General features: G+C 38.4%; 1 protein-coding gene across 19 annotated transcripts in view; it reads left to right on the top strand.

The window, feature by feature from the left end:
• COBL (cordon-bleu WH2 repeat protein) overlaps window positions 1-25,087 on the top strand; it is a 156,401-nt gene extending 131,314 nt beyond the window's left edge. For 11 of the 19 annotated variants that reach the window (XM_031503982.3, XM_085571745.1, XM_085571748.1 and 8 more), the window contains 4 exons: window positions 11,846-11,949; window positions 13,180-15,182; window positions 15,784-15,903; window positions 18,163-18,682. In XM_031503982.3, coding sequence (XP_031359842.2) covers window positions 11,846-11,949; window positions 13,180-15,182; window positions 15,784-15,903; window positions 18,163-18,495 — 2,560 coding nt within the window. In that variant the 3' untranslated portion in view covers window positions 18,496-18,682. Of the gene's footprint in view, window positions 1-11,845; window positions 11,950-13,179; window positions 15,183-15,783; window positions 15,904-18,162; window positions 18,683-23,788 lie in introns of those variants that run through there. The other 8 variants (XM_085571744.1, XM_021546896.3, XM_085571757.1 and 5 more) reach the window with 6 other exon arrangements.
• The last annotated feature ends 379 nt before the right edge of the window (window positions 25,088-25,466 follow it).

Genomic DNA, 25,466 nt, shown 5'->3' with positions numbered 1-25,466 from the left:
CAAACATATATATATATATACACACGTATATGTTTATATGCATATATATATATTTCTGTTCACCTAATGCTAACCGCCACTGGTGTTATACTTTCGGGTGGGGGTCTTTTCAGCATATTTCCTTTTCTTTTCCCTTTTTTTCTTTTACCATAAACAAACATTTTTCTGCAGTTTTTGCAAGAAAATACGAGAACCTGGAGTTTAACTAGAAACTGCCTTCAAGCACAAATGACTCTGACACTGTTTGTTTGCCAAAACTCACATAGTGGGTGGCAGGGCTGCAAAGGGAACCCAAAATTTATAGGACTTTGCAAATATAAGCTGGCCAAATAGGAAGCTGTGTCTCCAGCAAGGAGGGTGGCCTGGTAATACTGACAGGGATCCGCTCTGTGTGATGCTGCAGAGTCATGGGACAGGGGCCAGAAATTCCTCTGAATTCTCAGTTGACACAAAGTCTGTGCTTTCTGGTCTCTCCATTCAGCTGCTAATCTGTACCCTCTTCATAAAAGCATGTATCATGACCTAGTTATTTCCATCCACACATTTCTGAGTGAGAACTTCATCTTGGATTATACAGTGTGTGATAACTTAGGGATAAATTAGACCAAAGTCAGTATTTAACTTACTGGAATTATCTTTTTCCACTAGTATCAATGGGGACAAGGTCAAACCTCACTTAGATACTTGCTCCAGAATACATTTTTCTTGTGATTTTTCCTTTTGCAGTGTCTTAGGTCCTGATACAATTTTTATTGGAAGGATTAGATAGGCTGGGATAGTAACTGCAATTAACATTCCAAACCTGATCCAAAAAAGAAACCCATTAATTTCAGTAGGCTTAGATTGGTCCTTTTGAGGTAAATAGGCTATCCCAACTTTCTTCAAAATGCATGATCTAAAGTGGTCTGAAAAACACACATGCATGTTCAGTGGGGGAGGAGGAAGTTAGCATTTTGTTGACCAATGACATCAAAGCAAAGCCCTATAATAAGAATAGTAATCAGCTACAATTTTGGGGGGAATCTTTTTCTGGTTTTTTTAATCAAACAAAGAATTAACCACAGGTCGTTGTGACACGCTCTCTCTTGAAAGTCAATATTCCCTCCATCTTTCACCTCAGCTAAAGATACATATTCTGTTCATGACATTTAGATTTGCCCTTGCCCCACAAGCCCTATTGGAAAGAGTGCACAGAGAAGCTGTCCATCAGGACTTGAGTCCAGGGGTCTTGCTGAGCCAAAGGAGTGGAAACTGAAAGGATAGTGTGATGCACTGGTCATTGCAGTCAGGAAGGTGCTGAGAGGGCAGTGCTGCAGTGTCCTGTCTTGAGCCCCCAGTTCAAGAGAGAGACTGGAAAATGGGAGAGGGTCCAGTGGAGAGCCGCTGAGGAGGCTGGGGCACTGGAGCACACAAGGTATGAGGGGAATGGTTGTTTACAGTGTGAAAGCAATGTTGGTACGGAGGGACCGGGTTGCAGTCTTTGCCTAGCAAAAGGAGGACTATCAGGGTTCTCAGGCATACAGAGAGGAAGAACAAGAAGCAACTGTCACCAGCTACTCTAAAGGAAATAAAAATTAAATATGAGAGAATTCCCCAGAATGGGAATGGGTAAGCAGTAGAAGAGGTTGCCCAGAAAAGCTGAGGAATATCTATGTCTGGAGATTCTCAGAATTCAGCCAGGGGGAGCCTTGGGCAGCCTGTTCTGGCTTTGAAGTTAGCCCTGCTTGGAGCAGGAGATTGGGCTAGGCTTCCAGCTTTCTCTTTTTTTTCATGATTTTATAATGCTGAATATTCTTTATTTATCTAATATATCTGTAATTTAAAAGCAGTTGTTGGGACTGAAATAGGAGACAGTTGCTATTGTTTGGTGCATACAGTTATTTTTCATAAATATTATTTATTTTTTCACTTCTGGGACAGCAAAATTGCTGCAGATCAGCTTAGGGATATAGCAAAAACTTAAAATTTGTCACGTGTTTTAATCTTATATCAGCAACCACTTACACTGACACAACAGTGATGCTGAGAGTAATATCTTTTAAAATGTTATGGACGGAATGTGCCAGTAATATTTGAAAGTAAATCTAATTCCACTCATAACCAATCTTTGTAAACAAAGCAGCTTTGAAAATTGTGCTCCTCTAAATCCTTCTGAGGTCAAGCTGCTAAGTTTTAAAAAGCCACTTCCTAAGTGTAGAGGAAAGGGAAAAAGGTATTTTTTTAAAACTCTTTGCATGAAAATCTTGTTCTAAGCAGATATAAATCAATTCTTAGTACAATTTTGAGTATAGCCAAATTTGGAGAACATCAATTCCCATTTTTACTGTCAGAACAACTAGTAAAATGTGTTAGGAACTGAGAAACTCTACATAGCTCTTTGATGAATGGGCTACTTTCAAGACCAAACCAGCCTCTTGAATCCCCAGACAAGTCCAAATACACTTTGTGTGAACAACCAATACCAAGCTACACAGAGTTATAAGTATATTTAATAAGCTACAAAATATAAAGGAAATTTTACAGAGTTTACTCATTCCTTTTTGTCTTCTACTTTGTACACTAGTGGGCTAAACTCAATTGTAAAAGGAAGATAAGAACAAAGAAATTGGAAGAATGTGTTGCTACTGTAATGTAGTAGGGGTTAGCAGCAGTGAGACTGAGTTCTCTTTGAGTCTGAGTTCTACTGAAGCCAAAAATTTTATTTAGTGACTAATTTGGCTAAGGCTTGGGAAAAAATGGTTATTAAGAATAATGGAAACATTTCGTTTGCCATTTTAAATTGTAAAGCTGACTAAAAAATAGGCTTTTCACCCAGTAAAATAAATTCCTAAGAATTAATAGTGCTATGTACTAAAATAGTTTTGTACTGTGTAGATTGTGAAAAGTACCCTTAAAGTGGAAGCAAATTATATTTGGAGTGTGAAGGGCTGTAAAAAAAAAACTCCAGGCAGTATTTTGCTAATCTATTGTGAAGAACTGCAATGAAGAGAAGAATCAAGTTCAGAGTTCTTATATAGGTTTGCTCCAAAGAGTTAGCCTGTGCTCCAGGAGATCAAGAATATTTTGTCATGTTGCTTTCTTTAATAAGTTTGTATGTTTTGCTTTAAATGAATTATTCTTAGGGTTGCTGGAGTTGTTTACTGGATGTTCTAGGTGGTCTCTGTGTGGCTGTAATGCCTGATAACATTAGAATATCACAGCAGGATCTTCATCTGCTGCTGAAGTCAAGGAAATTTGTGAGCATTTAAGGGTACAGTCTCTGACATGGGATACGTTTGTCTGCACATAGCAGGGTAAGATCGTGGCCAGGTCAGAAATTACACCAACCGCGGGCTTTGCAAAAACAAATATGACAGCGCAGCAGAGCTCTAATCTACTTCAGTTCCCAGAGCACAGAAACTGAAATTTCTAAAAGAAGGTACATAGATTCCAGGGTTTCCAAGCTGGGGTCTTTCCTCTGTGGTTTTAATTTTCTGTTCATTATAGCAACTTCCAAATGCACTCTTTTTTGTTTGGTTTGGTTTAGGAATTCTTGTTCAAGCAATCGTAATCTAAATACACATATTAATTAGCAATTACAATATCAAAACAAATGTCAAAACACTGTAGTCCTACTCTTAGCCCTGCCTCTAACCTGTTTAACCATCTTGGTTTCTCTGCCTGTGAGATCCCCTTCTGACACTGACTGGTTTTTTACAGCAAAAACCATACAGCTATCATATCTCACGATACATTTTTGCAGTGCCTGGTGGAGCAGAATCCAGACCTCAGCTGGAGGTGCCAAGGGCTAAACCTATATAAATAATTGACTACATGCAATGTTTTAATATTAACTGCTGAGTCTGAACATTGTCCTACATAGTTCTCTTTATTCATATCCTTTCTTACGGTTGATGTCTTTGTGTTATGTATCTGTTCACCAAATTTTAATATATAGTGTTAAATGAGTAACAAGAAAACCACAGAGAAGCTGAAATGTTGCTTATGTAGCAGTAAGTGCATCTCGTGATCTCACAGTGTTGCAACCCTGTCCTCCCATACCCCCTTTTTTCCCATCCCATGTGTGGTGTCATCACGCAAGCTCCTAGGGGCAGGGATCAGACAATTTTACATGCCTATAAAGCATCATGCACACCTACTGTCTGGTGCTTTATAAATAATTATGCATTGAAAATTATGTTAAAATAATATTATTAGGAATGCTAGGTCATGTGCTTAAAGTCAGGTTACTCCAATATTAAGGCTCTATGTGTAATCTTAGATTCTCCCCTTTTAACATCAATTCCCCCCCTTCTACAGTATGATAACGTGTCTGGTTACAGGGATGGGACTCAATCTTGTTTTCTTTCTAAGTTTCAGTACTCAATTAAAAAGAAAGATATAGCTCTGTTCACTCAGTTCAAATTCTCTTCTGGAATTAATTAATTACTACTTAATTTCCTTTGGCTCTTTTTATGTTACTCATTGACCTGGTATTCACATGCTATGCAGACTTTAATTTATTTCTTTGCACAGTGCTCATGTGTTATGAAGAGGTGGCATTTTCCTGGTTTAGGGAAGGAGAGCTGATGGGCAGAGAGTCAAGGCAGAGTGAACAATAGACCATGCCAGGACCACAGGTTTTTGGAGGGCTGAGTGCTAAATAGAATTTCATTTATCAGAATGTAGATCTCCTTTTCCTCCAAACTTTGTTCTTGGAAGACATTTAAACATTTTGGTTGAAATAAGAAATAGTATGATTATGGGCATTATATAAATTGTCATGTGGATTCTTCTCTCACAGAGGCATGTAGTTTCTCAACTTTATAAGGAACTGAAAACAGTGTTTTAAAGGGGGTCACTCCTAAGAGTGGTTCTGCTGTCCTGTCTCAGAGAAGAAAAAACACTTTAAAATACCAGACTTTTTTTTTTAATTCTGAAAATATTTTAAATGTATTTAAATGTTTAAGAAACAAAAGTATTTTAAAATGTGAAGGGAATTTTGTAGTTATAAAGATATAAAGAAATACAGGCTTCTGTGTGACAAAAAGACAAAATACCTTCTAAAAGTCTGAAAGGGATTTTCCCCTCCCTTGAGTGTCTGCTTCAGTAGCCATGAGAGAGGAATATTTTTTCACGTACAGCTAGGAGAGGACATAGGGTGGGGGTGGGGGAACCCTCCAGAGATCAGTTTGTGCTGTGAGTCTGGACAGAGATAATCCCATTTCCTCCCTTTCTCTTGGAAGAATTTGTTACCTTTGGCTCTGGTCAGGGTAGCTACAGCTACTGGGAGGACAGTCCTTTTAGTTACCAACCTGAGAAGTACTTGCTGTTTGCTACTAAACTGTTTGGGTTTTGATGAGTTAGTTTAAAACAAAAGCTAGAAACAATAGGGGTGGGTGAACCTGTTCTGCTTAATTTTCAGTCCATTCACATTCAAATGTTACAGGGTTTTGTATTCCACTTGGGAAGGACAGTACAGAAGGGGAAGTCAGTAGCTGGAGAGAATTCAGCGTGGAAGCTGGTCAGAAGAAATAAAAATAGTGAGTGGCAGAAGGCAGGAAGGAAAGAGAAAAACTGCAGTGAAAAATAGCAGTGTATGTATGTATTATATATACCTCTGTGCGCAAACACGTTCTGTATAATTATTTGTCACTTGTAACTGTCTCTGAGAAATGGGATAAAGTTTAGTTCTGTTATTTCTCTATAGGATAGGTTTTATTTTAACTGAGTAGGCCTGTTTTACTTTTTTGGAAATAGTTTCAAGGGGTAGGAAAGTAGAGAAAGGGTTAAAGTGACAGGGAGAACCTCAGGGAAGAAAAATTATTTAATTATGATCTAGATGTCTGACAGATTTGCAAGCCTCTGCTTCTTACATAGTTTTCCTTCCTTATCTCTGGCTTTCCCTTTCCCCTTGCTCCAGAAAACTCTTCACATTTGGAAACTTGGTGCACTTTTTTGCTGGCAGATCTTCCTAGAGGAAAGATATGATGGATATTATGGTTAAGTAATAGATACTCACAGTCATTCTAGGGCAAGAATACTGATTAGCCTTTCTGTTAAACTTGTCCACTGGAAAAATATTGTATGCTTTGGAGCTGTAGAATATTTTAAATATTATAGAGCAGCTTGGGTTACTAAAGGCCCAATGTTGGCTTACAGGAGAGGAAGGCTCTGGTCCTTTTCTGTTTCTATTTTCTGTGTAAATCAAGAGAAGTTATTTGACTGTACCAGCTTTTAACTTTCAATATTGCATTACACAGATGATGTGACTGTATTAAGATCTAAATCATGCTAGTGCCCTTTCCTGACTTTTTCTGGCAATTCTGTCTGCCTATGGGCTTTCCTGTGGAGAAGCTGTTGCCAGAGGAGGGGGAGTGGGGATGCATCCAACATTATAGTAACCACAAGCTGCTGCTTATGCAGCAGGACCCTGGAACTGATATATGTCAGGTACCCTGGAAGCTTAAATCACCCTGGTATGTAACAAGCTTAGAGATTTCTAGCATTAGAACATAAAATAATACTGTGCAAAAGCATATTCATTTGCTTTCTATTTAGATTCTTGACCAGTAACCATGGAGGCAAATTGTAAAAGGACCATAAATCCAACTGCTGTTGAAAAATTGCTTCATTCTTATTGTTAATTGGGAGGCAGCATATCTGAAGACACTACTGGACCTGTGTATTACAGGATTGAAAACCAGTTAAATTCAATCTCTGATGACTTTTATTCAGCACAGATATAAATGCAGTGTAGAGAGTTTTGTTTGATGTAGTCCCACAGAACTAGAAACAGAACACAAACTAAAATTGGAAAGGAAGTGATGCCTGTACCTTGCTCTCAAAAATATGTGCAGCCTTTTTTTTATTGCCTATGTAAGAACGTAAAAAAGAAGATTATCTGATATTCAACAGAATATGACCATATGTTTTTTCCCTTTCCTAGTTGCCTGCCAATTTCAGAAATCTTGCATCAAACACAAGTGATGACTTTGCTGTCTAACCAGTCCTGAATTGTTCAGTCTACAGCTTTTGAATTTTAACAGGATTTGGTTAAAAATTAATTCTCAAGTTCACAGGAGACAGTAGAAATAGAAAATATCACTGGTCAGGTCATGGCTTAAGTGACTAGAAAGTCCAGCACTTACTCTAGCTGCTCTCCTGCTGCAGTTATATTACTTCCTTGAATATAAACAAAAAAAAGTTACCTAGCCTAAGAAATGTAAAAATGCAAAAATTGTCTCTAAGATTGTGGAAACCATTGGTTTATCCAGAAAACAGTTACCTCAACTTTTGAAGATTACTTTGCTACATCAGTCACAAAAATGAATATATAAAAACCCTCCTCTTCTTTAACGCCCACCTTGATATATACACAGAGTAGAAATATTTCTCTTTGCAGCATTTGTGTAAGAGGTGAATATCATGGATTCATTTTAAAGAGGACAAATTTGGATACATAAAGGTGCATTAATATAATTCCCCAGTACCAGACTGGGACGGCTGTCCAAGCTGGGAGGGAAGCCTGAATGTTCCAAAGCCCAGTCTTTGGCACTGGAGTAACCATATCAGTTTTCCATGTAGGTCAGTCCCTCTTAGCTGCCCAAGGCTCATGTGAGAAGCTGAATGCTCTCAATGTGCCTCACTGTTGTCACTACATCCCTGCATGTGCTACTGCACAGTGTGCCTGTATGGATTTGACTTATTTGCAATGGCTCTGTCCTCCCACCCCACCTCATAGCAGGTTCATGGGAGCCATGTTCTTAAGTCTTTCAGGATAGCAAATACTGAGCAAAATGAGTGAGATTGCAAATCACGTTCAGTTAATCTGAGATATGTCTGCTACTAGGCTTCTTCCTACCTGCTGCCATTCAGGTAGGACACAAGTTTCCCTGTCTTCCACATCAAGTCTAAGAGCCTCAGACAGATGTCTTGAATATCCTACAGCATTTAAAATGGCACCAAGTATCTGCATTTAGATAATTGAATGTCTTCCTCCCTCCCTTCTTTGCAGTTTGCATAGGTCTGTAATGTCTTTAAGCAGTTATGGTGGGAAGTGTGGTCTCTACGTCTGGTGCCATACATGAGGCTCACCAGAACTCCCAAGAAGTCCTCAGGGAGACTTGGGTCAGATTTATCATTTATGGATCCACAGGTAAACCTCCTTTGACTATAGCAAAATGGCAGCTTTTCTCATTGCAAATGCCTTGTCTTACCACCAGTCTGGGTTTATTTTTATGCAGCATTTCCAGCTAGTTTTATCAGAGAAATTTCTCTCTTTCTTAAAATGTTAACCTTCTCATAAATGTATGTCTCTTGTGGCATTAATTTGGTAAAATGCTGCTGTAAGTTTCATTTTGTCTCCAACTGCACAAATGACTGCCAAGGAGTAATTAGGCGTTGTAGCCTGAGCTCAGTGGAACATTAAATGCTGTAGTTTAGTAGTCACTTTGCTTGGTTCTGTGCTCTTGCACAAATCTCTGCTAATCTACATAAGTAATATGTGCGCAGGCTTCCAGGAACAGTGCACATTTGCCATTTTGAGCTTGGGCTAAATGCTCACCAGTGCTGTATTTTTAGCACCTCATGTTTTAACCAGGAAGGCAGCATAAAGGTTATCAAGTTCTTCCCTAAGTCAAAAAAAAAAAAAATAAAAAAAAAAAAAAAAAAAAAATGTGTATGACAAAATACCACTGGCAATGTTTATACAGAATGTAAAACATGGTATCAAAATAAGTCATATTTTTCTTGGCTTCTGGCCAGAACAGCTGTTAACAAAAGAAAAGTGTAGAAGGGAAGAAGGCTATGGAAAAAAAAAGTTGAGACCCTTTTGTTTTCCTTTCCCTGTGAGAAAGTCTTCATAGGCATATTTGTAAGTCATGTGAGCTGCTGAAAACTACCAGACTTTCACCTCACAAAACACATAGCCCATTCTAAATTCCCAGTGGTAAAAATGTTAAGAAAAGCCCTTGTGATTAATATATACCTTCTGGCTTGCTTTGTAGGTAAGTTTGGAAATGCATCAAACAGTAGCTCTTCTAGAGATTTAGAAATGCAGAAGAAAATATCTGCTTTTTCTGAAGCTCCCTCTGTAGCAGCAAATAAGAATCCTTTCATTTTCAATGCATTGTTCTCTTTCCTTCAGAAAAATGCTTTGAATTGGATATTATCCCTGTTATCTAAGTAAAGAGATTGAAGCAGAGATTGAGAGGCAAATTATGTATAGTCACTGCATAAGTGCACAGAGGATAATGAAAGAGACCACTGCTGACTGTTGTGCCCAGCAAGGAGAGCATTATTTTGCTATGATGATTCATTGAAATATTCCCACTGATAGACATGAGAAAAGAACTGGTCAGTGCAGTGCAATGGACCTATGCTCCATGTTTGAAGCCCAGGAATGCTTGTTCCCATTCCAAATATTTTTTTCTAGACAAATTTCCCATAAAATTCTCCAGCTGACTTTTTCCTGTAGAAATTCCAGCATGGACAACCTTAGTAATATAGATTTTGGCTGTATTGTAGAAGATTCAGGCAATAGACAGGAAAATATAATCAGGTACCAAAAGGGTGGTAGGTGGCATAGCCTTCATGAAATTAGGTCTCATGAGTTTACAAATTTTTCTTCCAAGGCTTTGGAAACAACTTGTCCACAGTAGGTCAGAGAATGAGTTTCAGTGTGTGTCACTTACTTGCCTCCAGCTGTGTGCAACTATTCTGCAAAGCCAGCTTTGTAAAGAAGAAGTGGTATTTACTTTCCATGATGGATAGACTTGTTGCTTAGCTGGTACATTGAATGGTTCTCCCACTGTCAATGCTCTCTCTGAGTTTGCAAATAAATTATTTTAAAGTTCACTCAGAGTAGAGTATTTTTTACTAATTTTATGAAACTTTCCACTGCAAGAACAATATGAAATTTGGTTAGTTCCTTCTTTCTGCCATCTTCATATTGACAGTTTTGTTTGCCAGTCCTCTTTTCCAAATCGAATGCTGCAATAAGTGTAAATCTTTTTGTCAGATAGCTCAGATGAATAATGTTATTGATTTATGGAAGCTTATGTGAGTGTGCGTGTGCCTCATGGTACAGAGGGACTGCAGTCCTACAGCGTCAAGTGCCTGCACTGGAGATTTTACCTGATTTGCTCCAACATCCTCGCAATCAAAGGGGGAAAACTCAGTTCACCATGAATCTTGCAGTGTGGATATTGAGCCTGAGCATCATTAGACCACACTGGCTTGTGGGGATGTTCAGGGCCTGTCAAAGCTCAGGTCAGTGACAGATGTTGGAAGAAATTTTACTCCAGTTGCAGAGCACCCTGTCTCTTCCTCTGTATTTAAAACAACTAATACTGATTTCTGTCTTAGATTTCAGTTTAGTCATATATCAAGCCTTGTTGTCTTGAATTAATCCCATCTGTGCATTCAGATACACAACAATGTGTGCAAGACAGTTTTGGAAGGCTTCCTTGGAGGTGTATGTTGTTGTTTTCATTGATACTGCATACATGACATCATCTTTGTAAGTGCAAGGCAGTTTAGGTAAAAGAAGGATTAGGCTGCAGGACTACTACAAAAGATGTAAAGGAAAGGTGAATGCTAAATAAATAATGAAGTAAAATAAAATCAAATACCTGATGTTTCAACATGTCCTTTCAGTTACCCCTGGTATGAACAAGTGAAAAATCAAACAACAAAGTAGCAAAATTGATGCTACATTGACATTAAATCAATGTCGGGAAACACCCCTACATTTTTATTCAGATTACTGTCTTAAAGGGAAGAAGAAAAATGGCATTTTTCAGGTAGTCTTTGGTAAACTAGCAAAAAAATCTGTCATGTCTTACTGTATCTGTGCAATTAAAGGTATAATCTTGAAAGGCAAATCTGCTTCACCCAGCTAAAGTTAGTTTAAGTGTGGCTGGAATGGAAAGTAACTTTTTCACTAGATTAATCACAAGGGCAAAACTTAGATACAGTGTCACAGATCACAACATCTTAAAGTTGGGTGAGGTAACTGAAAGAAATAACTTGTCCAATGTGAAATTCTAGTTTCAATGATTTGGATAAAAATGTTCTGCTGATCAATATTCTCCTCTAATGAAAAGGAGAACTGTTGTGTACCATATTGCCATACATGTGGTTTTTTGTTGTTGGTTTCTTGTTGTTTGGTTGTTTTTTTTTTCATTTTAAAGGGGTGTTTTTGGGATTTTTCTTTTGTTTCATTTTCTTTTTCTTCACTTCTTTTCATAAGCCAAATCAACACTTAGCACTCATTCTGATTTCAGACTTGTCTTAGGTCATTGTATAACTTCATCAGTTTTCTGGCAAAATCAGGTCCCTTGATGTTTCATTAGAAATTGCTTTCACTCCCTCCCACACCTCAAGATGCAGAGTAATTGTCTAACAGTACTTTGAGTGTACTTATTTTTCATTACCATGCAATTTTTATTTAATTAAGGTGCACATATATTGTTGCAGCAGGTGCACAGGATTGTTAGTGGTCTGCCTTAAAACTGTATGGATGAGCAAAACCTTTGTCCTGGTATATATGCTGTGTTTCTTCAGTCCAGCTGAAATGCATACTTCATGCTGAAGCCAGGCCATTTCTTTGCAGGCTTTATTAATCATAATCTTTTGATTACCAGCACACTGGGCTTGCTCAAGCCCCACTGAGATCTTTCCTAGATGTGGATGTGTCAGTACAGTGGTTTGTATGAAAGGCTACAATATTTTGCATACTTTGGGGAATGAGTTGGAGAACCCCAGTGGGAGCAAAGGGTCTGAAATTATAGTGTGTTTCAGAGCAACAGTGCAAAGTGAAAGAAAGGGGAGAGACTCAATGATTTTCTTCTCTTTCCTTTAGCAGGCAAGATGAAACAAAAGCTTTGGCTAAACATGAGAATGAAGATACATTCATTGCAGCACAGCTCCAGCAGACTCTGGCTGACCTGGATGATGATTTAGAAGGTAGGAAAGTGTGTGTTACTTCTGAAGTGCAAAAGACAGATACAGCCAGTGGATGCAGACTCAAGCTGTACTGTTGACATCCGTGTGTTCCTCACTGAGGTCACGGAGAACAACTCATGAGTGTGAGGCAGAATGTGGTCCTCCCAAAGTGGCTCTTTTGCTTTAGGAGAAGACACCCTTTCATAGGCTCCCACTGAATATTTTTCAAGCTGCATGTTGGATTTTTGTTGTATTTCAGTGTCTTCTATCAAAAAGAGATGAACAGCAGTCAATGGACACATTTTCTGGCCAAATTTAATATAATTTCACTGACTTCAGTGAAGCTACATCAGTTGTGAATTTAGCTCTGTGTTTAATGAAGAATCCCTCTGTATTTATTTTATCATTATGAAGTGGAAAAGGATGGAACATTTTTGTACCTAGTGTCTCCTCTGTGTTAACAGGCACATTTAAAAGTTAAAAATGGAAAAACATGAAACAGTGGGAAGAGCTACTGTGAAAAAAAAAACCAACTTCTCTATTATTGGTTTGTCAACAAATGACATGGATTTCTTTTTTCTTGGGTTTTTTTTTTTTTTTAACTTCCCATCCTTATTTTAATACTTCTGCAATGGAATTGAGTCTGATTTGATTTCTTGTAAGTTCTCATACACAGCCATTCCTTAGCTTGTGTTGTAACCTTTGATTTATACCAGCAAATTTGAGAGGATATATAGCCCTCTTACACAATGAGGCTTCTGGAATCACTGGTAATAAAGGGTGAAAAGAATGGAGAAAAAATAAAAGTACTGGTTTGCTCGTTCAAGGAAATGCTTCTGCTGGACTGTTATTACTAACCAGGTCTGGGAAATATAATTTGAAGTTGCTTGCTGTTTCTTAGAAATATTTCTCCTTTGGAGTCATGTGGTGAAATGTTTATCACTTAGATAAATTAGTCAAAGATAAGGTATGAACAATAGATGAAATTCTGCTTTCAACTGCATTTATGTGTTTCCCATTGGCTGAAGCAGAAGAACTGCAGGAATATTTTGCTGATCCTAATCAGCAACCAGACAATAAGAAGGACCCGGACGTCTCCTTTTTTTTGTAATACAGGCATTAAAAAAAGCCTATTACTTAGTGTGTAACTAAAATACATGGTTTGCTTAAACTTGTACTGGCTGTTTGTGAAATTTATAGTCATATTGCCTAAATGCTGCCTATATGTAACATAGTATGTGTATTTTGCAGCAGTAGATGGTGTCAGTAACTCTGACTCTGACTACACCAGTGAAGCCTTCAACCCACATATAAGAAAAGTTGAGGCAGCTCAAGATGTTTTGATTTCTGTTCCAGTAACAATCATAGATGATGCTCCAGAAGTTAGCACCTCTAACTCATATGAAAATCAAGAGATGAGGATTAAAGTTTCACACAATATGTCAGCTGACACCGTTAATGCAAGAAACTTCACAAATGAAAACAACAATGCAGGTTCCTTTGATAAGGGGCACACAGACAGAGCTGTATTCAAGGACCTAATATATCAGCAACCATCTGAAAATGAATTCATTCACTTGCCTGTGGAACAAAGGAGAGATATGTTTGAATCTCTCACATCCTTCTTTGAAAAAAGAAATGAAAAGAACTTAAGACTGGAACCCTCTCCTAAACATGGTATGAAGTCTGAGGAATGCAAATCCAAGCTGAGTCCGTCTCACTCCAAAGCCACAGCTGAAATCAGTACAGCAAAAGAGATGCTAAATCCAGTTAATGAATGCACTAGCAGGGAGAGATCTCTGAAAAAAAGTAAATCAGAGTTAGAAATCAAATGGCCACCAGCAAAGAAAACAGAAGTAGACGTTCCATCAACACCCATATGGTGTCATCGTGCCCAGAATTCAGGATCAAGCTACGAACCTAAAATGGGTTTGACAACGTTTAAAGTTGTCCCTCCCAAACCCGAAGTAAGACATTCTGATAGGGGAGTTTCTGTCTCCACTGCTGCCATTAAGATAGATGAACTGGGCAATCTTATAGGCCCAAACACCAGTGTTAGTAAGCATGTACAAGGTTTTTCTTCTGATGAAAGTGAGGAAATTCATATTGGGAGAGTGAAGGCATTCTGGAGGTCAAGTTCTATGGAAAAGCAAAGTGATGACTCTGCTGAGCATTTTCCTAAAAAGTCATCAGTCACCGCAAACTCTAAGCCCTTTACTATAAAACATGAACATAAACCTGTCTGTCTTTCAGCTCCAAAACCTGCAGCACCACAAACTGTTACTACCCAGGTAGCTGAAAGACAATCTGAGAATGAAAGGACCAAACCAGCTCTTTCAGCTACACAGTCCCAGGTAACATTAGCAGTCCCAGCCATTTCTAAGGACAAGCTGGAACTCCCATTTGTAAAGCCACAGAGGAGAACTTCAAGTCAGTATGTTGCCTCTGCCATTGCAAGACACATCAATGCAACTACCTTTAAATCTGACACTATGGAATATAATGAGAAAGATGAAAACAACCAAGGGACAGGAGAGGTTAAGAATGAAGCAGAAGTTTCACCAAAAAGGTGTATTATTGTGGCCAAATACAGCCCTGTGGAAACAGAATCAGCAGAAACAAGAGAAAACCTTTCAAGTATTTTTGCTTGCAGTCAGAAAGCATCCCACAGGTTTACACCTGGTGATAATTCTGGCATGGAAAACAAAGTAGTTAATATCAGGGCATCAAATCAAGCAACTTCTGTGAGTTTCTATAAAAAGAATGCCAGTGTCCCACTTACTAAATCCTCTTCAAAGGATAACAACAGTGCAGAAGATGATCATGGTGTAAACAGCAAACAAAGTGTAGCAGAGAAAAGGACTGTGTTTGACCAGAAGTGTGAGACTTTGACCCATACTAATTCAGCCTCATCCCTCAAGTCTCCTGATCTCCAAGGAATCCCATCCTCTTTCAGCTCACCTTTACGAGTCACTAAATGGCATCCCGCTAATGGTGTACAAGTTAGTTCACTTAAAGCTTCTCCTGAGCTAAATGGTGCAGCAGCAAATGCAGAGTCAGAACAAGAGGAGAAACCTGATGATTCAGATGTTAATACTGTTGGTGACCTGGATGTTAATGTGCAGACCAATATTTTTGGACCAAAGAAGAAGTTCAAACCTGTCATCCAAAAGCCAGTTCCAAAAGACACATCATTGCACAGTGCCCTAATGAAAGCCATTCAAACAGGAGGGGGAAAGGAGAAACTCAGGAAGGTAAACTGGAAACCTTTTTTAACATGATCAGACTGCAGAGCCCTATATTCACCCTGTCAGACACCAGAGGTTTGGTAACTCGGTGAGCTGGCAAATGCAAGGCATTTGAAAAATTTATAATGGCAAAATGCAGACCAAGCTGCTGCTTATTCTGCACATCCTATATATTATGCAACATCATGGCTGCTGCACTAGCTGGAGGAGGCAGAGGGTGATAGATACAGATAAAGGAGAGGTAATTGAGGTTAGTCTAAGAGCCAAACCCTCATTTCAGTGTGTTATGTAAAAACGGGAACACACAGCATGGAGAAAACTTGTAAATACCTGCAGTGAAAAAAAATTGCATTTTGTTTTACTAGGGGATAATAGTATGCCACTGACTTCATGCTTAGGGGCTATGGACTGCATCTCTAAGTACAGCATTACTATCTACATATCCTTACGGTTCAGTGTGAATAAGGTTTTTCAAACAGGCCCAAAAAAAGACAAACTGATTAGTGTTCATAGTTTGCATTCTGGTACAAGTCCCAAAAAGTGTTTCCAAGCTATCTCTAAGTAAATATCTAATAACAATGTGAGTTTTATTCCGTTCTTATTCTAGGTTTCAAACAGTGCACTAAATGGCAATCATGGGAAACCTTCATACGCTGAGCCAGAGAATGAGCGCTCAGCCCTACTAGCAGCAATTAGAGGCCACAGTGGCACCTCAAAGCTAAAAAAGGTAAGGAATCATGAAGGTAAGTGATCTTTGAAGTGCAGTCTATTCCTTCTAAGTGTTTTGAATAAACCCAAATATCCCACAAATGAAACATTGTGCTGCAAAGAGAGAAGTTGAGGGGGTAACCATATGACAGAAGACCAGACCTGACTTAGGCAGACAGCACAGCAGGTTCAACCCTATTCTCTGCTATGAAACTTAAAAGTCTTTCAAATAGTCTGTTTTTAGCTTAGAAAGAAGCTTGTAGAAATCCAAACAAATTACAGGGAGTGTACATAGAAGACATCAAATATTCATAATTTTCACATTTAGATGGGGTCTCTTTTTAGAATAGTTTTGGTTGGAAAGGTCTTAAGCATTATCTAGTTCCAACCCCTCTGCCTTGGGCAGGGACTTCTCCCATTAGACCAGGATGCTCAAGGCCCCATCCCGCCAGCCCTCGAACACCAACAGGGATGGTATATCCACAGCTTCTCTGCACAGGGAAGTTGCATTTTAGGAGTTTGCAGTTGGATTAATATATTTGCATTACCTACCATACATATCCAATCCCAGCTTCCTGAAAACACACTAGGGCTTCCTCATACATGCTGTGTATCTATCTGCTAACATGGTGCAAGTTGTATGCAAGTGATTGATGTTGATGTTTCATCAACATTCACCACAGCAGGATGATTCCTCCCCTCTGAAATATTTATCTAACCATTAAAACATCTTATTCTTAATAGCCAAAACCTGCATTGTTCTAGCCTTAGTTTTCGCTCAGTTGACTAATCTGGCCAAAGATGTGTCCTTGGCAAGGAGATTCCCATTTCCCTCGTGCAATGACTCAGTTCATTAGCACATATCCAGATAGCTGGCATGAGATAGAAAAATTCTCTTGCCTGTGTTAGGCTATTACTTCACCCCTCAAATATCCTACTGCCCTTGCTGCAGGTAGGGCACAGCTTCCTCTGAGCCTGTGAGCAGGATGTGCTAAGCAGCAGCAATCTTCACACGTACTTAATTGCATTCTGCATTCATTAGAAATAAATAGCAATTTGTGAAAGAGGCGCTGACAATGAAGTCATCACAGAGACTTTTTAGAATACTTTCCTCTGGTAGAGAAGTTTGTGACATGATTTTAAAGGAAGTTGCCTAGAAACCATATGCTTTTCCACACCGTATCACCTGTGCTAGTTAAATCAGTGTGTCTGTGTGTGTACAGGGAGTTATACAGATGTGATGTCCCTTTCATATTGTCTCAAATGTTCACCTTTTATCTAATATGACATGATGCTCATATATATATATATATATATGTAGTGTGTATAGGAAAGGAATATAATACAGGAGCTCTCTGTGGATTATTTTAGGGGAGATGAATCCTTTAATTTTTCACCACAAGCTGTGCTTTGGTTTGTCTGAGAAATGAGTTATAGTGGATCTGCTTGTAGACCTATTTGGCCCATAGTACTGAATTTCCTAATAATTGCTGAATCATTGTAATTACTAACAATTCATCATGATTGTTACTAGTAATGGTATTAATGGAAAAATGTATCTCTTGACACAGTTGATGGAAAAGCTGACTTAGTCTGAAAGACTGAATTCTTTGCCTGCATGCATTTAAAGTAGGATGAGTTTCCAAGCTGGTAATTTGTGCAGAAATTTTAGTTTCTGAAATTACACAGAAACACAGTTGGAAGAATTATCAATTGATTTTGTCCTCAGTACTTTCATGTAGCTTTCTCTGGTATTTTTTTTTTTTAAGTATGGCTGGAAACTTTAGGTTTAATGGCTTTTTTTTCAGTGAAGCTCTGTCTGAGAGCTCAGATCTGGAAGAGCTTCCCTGTCATCTGAGATTATTTCTGTGCAGCCTAGACTGCAAAAAGTAATCATATTCCTGGGTGGCTATTGCAGCCTTAATATATCTTCCTGATTCCAAAACCCTTGTGGTTGTTTCCAAATTAATACCAAGTCCACATTTCTCTCTTACCTTGCATGCCAAGAAGAGTTACAGGATGCTGAAGTTCACAGTAAATAAAGATTGAGTTTCTGAGACAGACTCAATGCCAAGTCCTCAATGCTGGTAATCAGCCCAGCTGAGAGATGTGAGTGAGTAGTAACAGATGTTCAACCCCATGAGCAAACAAAAGTTGTATGGGTTCTACATCATCCAAGAAAAGTGAAACTGGGGTACTGAAAGTGGGATATTGTCAAATAATTACAGTTTAGCCATGCTTGATATTCACCACCTTCTTTCAACTGCATTATGAACAGATCTCCTCATTGGCTTCCCAAGAGCTGCAGCGTTTTAGGGATGCAGAACGGTCCTTGCAGAAGGCAGAAGACCTTCAGGAAGAGCAGCTATGTATCCCACCTGCCCCTGCCCAGCCACCACCACCACCTCCCATTCAGCTGTCGGCAGCAGCTCCTAAACCCTCTGCCACAGCTTCAGGTAGTCCAATGGAGGCAAGGCAAGCCCTATTGGAGGCCATTCGCTCTGGTGCCGGAGCAGCAAAGTTGAGAAAGGTAACTGTATTTTTATATTTTACTGTGGATGAAACAACCTATGCTTGCTGTATTTTCAGAACCATTTTTAAGCTCTTCTAGACAGACATTTCTTTCTTCCATCAGAAGAAGATACATTCACTATATTCGCTAACTGAATCAAAGATCAGGAATGTATTTGAAACATTTGAACAGCTAATGAAACACACCCATGCATATATGCAACCATGTAAACAGACAATGTATTTTATTAAAGAGATCATCAAGAGCATGACTATAATTTCAGAAAGCATTTTCATGACCGTTTCATTCTGTATTATCTGAGATAATACTGGATGTCCTTTAGACAAGGTAAGCCTAAGAAAGTTCAGATACGAGGCCCTGAAGCAAATTTATAAATAAACATTCTCTCCTAACTTGCACTGTGTGTCCTAGACCTTGATCACATGTGATGAGAGCTGTCAGTGAAACTGTGAGGTCAATTTAATGTCTGCCTGAACTTTATTAATTGAATTATGTGTTTCACTTTTGTGGTTAGATGTGAATCAATCAACTCCCAGATGGCTAAATGCTCAGTTTCCTGTGTGTGATTTTTGGAGTAACTTTACTTATCTCTTTGATCAGAGTTTGTTCTTCCCAATCTCAAGTTACACTGTGTTTCTAGGTAAGGAGAAGCAGATCAATTGTCCTGAGTGGAGGCATCTCAATATTGTTCTGCAGTAACCAAGAGTAGACTTTGATCCAAGGACTTAAGGGAATGTAGAAAAGCAGAAGTAGTTTTCCCAACACATGAGTTAGCTGATGCCAACCATAAATATGTAAATAGACTTTAATCTTGTTCACTTGTCCTCTTTTAAATAATTTAAAAATGCATTTAAATTTTAAAATTCAAAAGTTGTCAAAAACATCTGGTTTCTGATCAACCAGAAATTCCACAAAATCAGACAAATGGCACAAACAAATCAGTGTTTCAGGGAAATTTACAGCAGTATAGTCTGATTACATCAGGAACCTGGATGTGCAGCTAATTTTTCATGTGAAAAATTGCATCTATGTTATGCATACAATTAGAAGAAGCAGCTGGGTTCATGCTTGGTTTGTTCAACTTGGAGAAAGCTGAGGAGCAACCTCATTGCAGTCAGTGCTTTCCTTGAGGAGGGCAGCTGAGGGGCAGGCATGGTCGGCCAGCAGTAGATCCCAAGTAGATCCCAAGTAGATCCCAAGGGAATGAAATGAGGCTGTGTCAGGGGAAGTTCATACAACAGCAGGAAAAGGGTCTTCCCCCACAGGGTGGTTGGGCACTGGCTCCCCAGGGAAGTGGCCACAGCACCAGCCTGACAGAGTTCAAGGAGCAGCTGGACGATGCTCCTGGTCATATGGTTTAGTTTTAGGCATTCCTGGGAGGAGCAGGGAGTTGGGTTCCTTATGGGTCCCTTCCAATCTGAGAAATTCTGTGATTCTAAGACTACAAATTATGAAGAAGTCAGGCCTTTATTTCCCCACTTCACCAACTGACAGAAAAAAATGGGTCTTGGACATTCAGGGGTACTTCATGCAGTTCTTTTCTAGATACTTCCAAATTTCTTGTTCTTCCAACTGTATTGCTCTTGCAGAAGTCTCTGAGGGGGATCCATAACTCTACTAATGAAAACAAGTCTTTATCATATCTTTGGGGATTTATTTCAAAACACTTGGATAACCAGTGCAGGTCATGAAAGTGCACCAGATAGACTGATGTATTCTGCTAAATACTGTGACTGTCTTGTCTCATATCCAAGACAGAAAAATTTTTGCTACTTTTGACATTGAAACAGAAGAGTACATCTGATTATATAGGTCTCTTATGAAAATAAAAGAAAGTAGTGTTTTGTCCAAGACAGAGTATGATTTTCTTATTACTGTGCTGTCCTTCCAGATATTGGATATGCAAGCTAGTCTTATGTATGCCAAAGTCATCATGACACTTTGACATCTGAGATCTCATGCCCTTGATAACTGATTAAAGCAAAAATGTTTTCAGATTTCTGAAAAGGCTTTCTAGCCAGTGTGTTTTAATATCTCTTCTAATTTTATGCATAATATTGAGAGCCAAATTCTGATCCTTCACTGCAGTTGGACAACTTGTGAGAGCAAAAGTTGAATCCATAGAAGAAAGAGAATACATAATAGCTGAATATCAAGGTTTTCTTCCTTTACCCATGCCTAGGAAACACTGAGTGTTTTGTAGGCAGTGGCTGACAGTTTGTTTTGTGCCAGGGCTGAAGCAAATTTTTTCTTTGTTTTCCCTCCTCTGTCAAAGTTATGTGATGTGATTTGGAGATCTGAGCACAGCACTGTTTTTGGCTTTGCTTTGTGGAAGATTTTGGTTGCAGCAACTAGACAGCAGAGTAGGTAGTTCAGTTCAGTAATGGCATCTGTTTCTCTTCCATTGTCTTCTCAAAGCCTTCTGGGACAAAGACTTCTGACAGCAAAGTCATTTATTTAGCTAATATTGTAGAGAACTGGGAAGAATCTGTGTTGCATAATTACACATGACTCGGTGCTTATTTATGTGGGGTTAGTTGCAATGGAAGTAGATGAAACATAGCTGTCATTGGTTGTAAAAAGCAACCAATTACCTTGATAAGGAGCATCCCAACAAACATTTGAGCTCAAGTATTATCTGTGAAAAGGCAGCGCCTCCACTCCTCCCCTGATTACACAGCTGTTTGCTAAAGTCATGAACTTTAAGGTTAAAAAATTCGCTGTGCAGGAAATTAGGAGAGAAGTTGCTGCAGGCTGACCTTGCTTAGCTGAGAGTCAGGGTCTGCACAGCACAGTCTCTAATTGGGTCACCCAAAAGAAACCAGAGCAGAAATAGATGCTTGAGGGAAATGCCAAGTATAGGTAAAATAGTATTTGCATAGCTCTCCTCTTTCTTCCTTAATCCATTTTTTGAAGTACTGTGCCTGTTTGGGCAAATAAATCACTCTTTGTTTTGAAGAAATGGCTTCTGTTTTATTGCACTGTTGCTGTCCACAGACTCCTGAAGGAAAATTCTTGCAGGTGCCAAGCTGAGCTGAGCCTGCTCAGTCAAATGATTCATTCCTAGTGCAGAGCAGTTCAGAGACATGCCAGAAAGTGGTTGCACTACAGATCCTACCCAAAAGACAGGGAGACACGGATGTGTTACAGGAATGGGATGAATTTACCAACCTGGATGAGATCTGACAATGTGCAAGGAAGTAACCCTTTTCTTCAGTTTTTGAAATGGTCTGTCAGGGAACCTGACAGGTGTTCAACACATCCAAAGTATAACAGCAAGTTGGGGGGGTGGCTTCAAGTAAAGCCGCCAGCCATGATGGGTTTCCTGGTGCCTTTGGTGGTTATTTACAAGAAATAAACATGTCTCACTAGCAAGGAGTCTGTCCCAGTCATGGGGTCTGCTGCATGAGCAAAGGAGAATCAGTTGATCTAGGAAGTAAACAGCTCCTCTGAGACCAAATTTTGGCTAATTCTGGTGGACAGAACTCAGGTCATAGAGCTGTACTATTTAACATTCTGATTTTAAAAGTGGACTAGTGTTTTCCTTAAATTGTGTCAAATAGTATCACGTACTTAAAATCTCCATGTGCAGTTTTTAGCTCCTATTTGCCATCTCATAAAATGCAAAATAATGTAGGTAGATATCTGAAATCCTCTATATCAATGGATGTGTATTTTATGCTTATGTAACTTGCCTTGAGATTTACTATGACTATTTGTGGAAAAAAACATAACTACACATGCAAATAACCCATTAGATATCTAGCTGTAGGTATAGTTGCAGCACAAGTCCATGCAGGATTAAAAATCTTACTCAACAAAGGGAAGCTATAAAAGTTGCTTTAGCTTATATACCATATACTCATTTTAGGTAGAGTTGTACCCAGGGATTTGGTAGAAATATTGCAGGGGAATTTGTCTGCACATGATAGGGAAAGCAAGTTATATCTCTGAAGAATAGGCTGTTGCTCTTGTTAAAGTGTTTGCTTCAGACCACTTTTTAATGGTATGTGCAAGGGAGATTCTGCAGATTCCATGTGTTTTCCAATAAAGATTGGAATTGCACCAAAGTAGCTTTTTCTGTTTGTTCACTGAGATTTTTAAAAATTAATTAGGCTCCATCACAGTTCCCACAAGCTTTTGTGGTGATGTTTGGCATCAGCATTAGGTCACATCAGTTCTTGATACGTGCAGTGTATCATTCTGTTGGCAATCAAAGGAGCCAGGTAAGATAATTACTGCACCAATTGCAAGGAGTCCCTGTGTTCTCTGGGATAATTTAGAGTTGGTTGTCAACAAGTAATGCATTAATCAGAATTATGTCATATTGAGTGTCTTCTAGGAAGCATGGCCTAGTTCCATACCTTTATGTCAAGCAGTGGACTGTTCTCACATAAGCAGAGAAGTATAATTGTGAATGAACAAATACTGCTTCTTATTATCAGTATTTGTGGGTGCAATGAAAGAAATTACAGACTCAAAGCCACAGTTGATGTAGGCTTTGGTGTGCTGGAAATGAGGCAGGAGGTCCAACGATAAGGTTCGTCAAGCTTGATATACAGGTAGTCAAATGAGCTTATAAAGTGATTCTAGTTCCCATGAACAGTGAGAGACAGGCATTTGCATGCTGTTACTCTGTTTGAATTGGAAGATAAAATATAATTTGAACTCTTCACCTTGCTAATAATTTATACCATGACCTATTTTTTTCCTCAAAAGTAAGGGTCAAATGGAAAATTTAGACTTGATCAAATGCATTATTCCTGTTCAGCTTTTGTGGTGACCTTAATGTATATCTCTGATAGAATCGAAGCTCAGCAACTCTGAGTTTGGAAGAGCACTTTAGCATATGTATTTAAAATTAAGCATATGCTTAGATGACCCGAGGACTGGGAAGGAAGATAAGCATTTGTATAAAGTGTTTTCCTGAATCAAAGCCACTGGGAGTTTCCTTCATTCAATCAGAAAGCAAAGTAGTCATCAATTCATTTTTATGGCCAGTGACAGCTAACCAATAACAGAACATATTTTGGCTGAAAGATGTTGCATGCTTACAGCCTAGGCTTCTGTTCATTCCACAAAATGAAGGAATTTCACAGAAAAATGCATCACCTATACTCCAAAAATAACACAATTGCAAACATGATAGCTAAGGATGTCTGAGGTGTGGGTTTTTTAGGGAAGAATAGCACTTTTCATTAGACCAAGTGATATAGCTAGAAAAAGAAGCAGATAAGCTTCTTGAAGTCTCAAGGAGCAGATGAAGAAACCAAGCTTGAAAACAGCCCCATGGGAGAATGTTTGGTTAGCAATGTCAACAGTTGGAGGTTTAAAAATATCTTGAATGATCATGTGCTTTTCTTTGTTACAGGTCCCTCTGCTCGTTTGAATCATGTAAAAAGAATAGGTAACTGGAAAATCTAACCCTGTATGCACCCATAATCATAGCTCAAAGTCTGAAGTGGCAAAAAACATCAAGAAGTTTAGTTTATTCTCTTGACTACAAGCCAAAATAAGTTGTAGTTAATTTTCTGTGTGTTCCTGCATAATGGTTCTAAGGAGAAAATATGTTGCTCTGCTGTAAAGCTTCTGTGCCAAGGAATTGTGTTTTGCCTCTGAATATTTAAGGTTGCCAATAAACTATTCTTGTTGGCAGGTTAATAAGAATATAAACACTGTGCAGTCCTCTGTTAATACTTAATTGTGTTTATGGGCAAAACTAAAAATTTTGCTAGCTATCTGAAAAGAAATACTCATTTCCATCTGTTAAAAATATGTAACTATTTCAAACTATTCACTTGCTTCTTTTTTGATTTCAAGAAGGGCTGTAAGCGATTAGGGTGAAAACCAGAGTAAAGATCTATAAAAAACAATCACAAGAAAAAAGTTACAATACCTAAATTGTCATATGCTGGGGTCACTGGTTTTTAAAATTAAATTAACTTTGTATCTCTGCTGGAGCTCTGAGAAAGCAGGCAATCAATAATGAATGTGAGACAGTGTCTGTTGAAAATTTACTTATGGGGTATGACGTATAGAATGCTAATGTGCAGAGATATGCTGAACCCTGGTAACAAACATGGAACTTCAAAAATATTGAGCCACCTTAAAGGATCTCTATTTGCAACAGACTGTGAAGGTTATAAATACGATTCAGAGTATAGAGGTCCAAGATGTAGAATTCATTCTGCACTGTAAAATGAAGTGGAGCTGGTTTATGTCAGTAACCAGGACTTTTGTGGTCTATTGTTCAGGTCATGCATAAGTTGGCCCTTGGTTTCTAATGCATATGGCTGTTGTATGTTGTCTCACAAGTATTTATAGCAGCATTTTTTTTCACATGTTAACTACTTTGGTAGTTGTTGTTGTATATATTTTGAAAATATTCCGTTAAATTGATTAACTTAAAAAGGACAAATGAAAATGCTTTTTCACATTTCCTATATTGTAATGAAACTGAAGAAGAGGAACTTTGTACATTTACATTTTTATAATCACAGAATACAATGATGGCAGATTTTTTCTTTAAGCTGGAATTTAAAATGTATAGCTATGGACTGTTGAAAATAGGAGAATATTTAGCCATCTGCATTTAATGTGACTATATATTATATATTATAAAATATTGATGTCTGTTAGTGCCACAAATAAAAACAAAATCAAAACCTGACATGACTTTAAAGACTCTTTTTTTGTCAAATATATACTGAAAGAAATTAGAACTAGAAATGGACTTTAGCAAACTTGTATGCTATGTTCAGTATCTCAAGTCTAACGTAAAATATCTCAAGCCAGGAAAGTGCTGACAACTAACAGTTTAGAAGTGCAGTAGAAATCACCTGCTAGGATCAATATGTGAGTTATATACATTTCAATAATGATGGGCTACTGGTAATGTTTCATTTCCTGATTAGGAAGCTTATATATTCAGAATTAAGGTGCTCTGTTGCACCCTATGATAAATAAGATCACCTCTGTTGATTGTGATTATCCTTCATTTGCCTTTAAAATTTTCTCAGTGTGCTAGAGACCGAAGCAGTACCATGTTG

The sequence above is a fragment of the Lonchura striata genome, chromosome 2 (assembly GCF_050655825.1).
Source record: "Lonchura striata isolate lonStrDom1 chromosome 2, ASM5065582v1, whole genome shotgun sequence".
Taxonomy (NCBI): Eukaryota; Metazoa; Chordata; class Aves; order Passeriformes; family Estrildidae; genus Lonchura; species Lonchura striata.
This window is presented reverse-complemented; position numbering and strand designations above follow the sequence as displayed.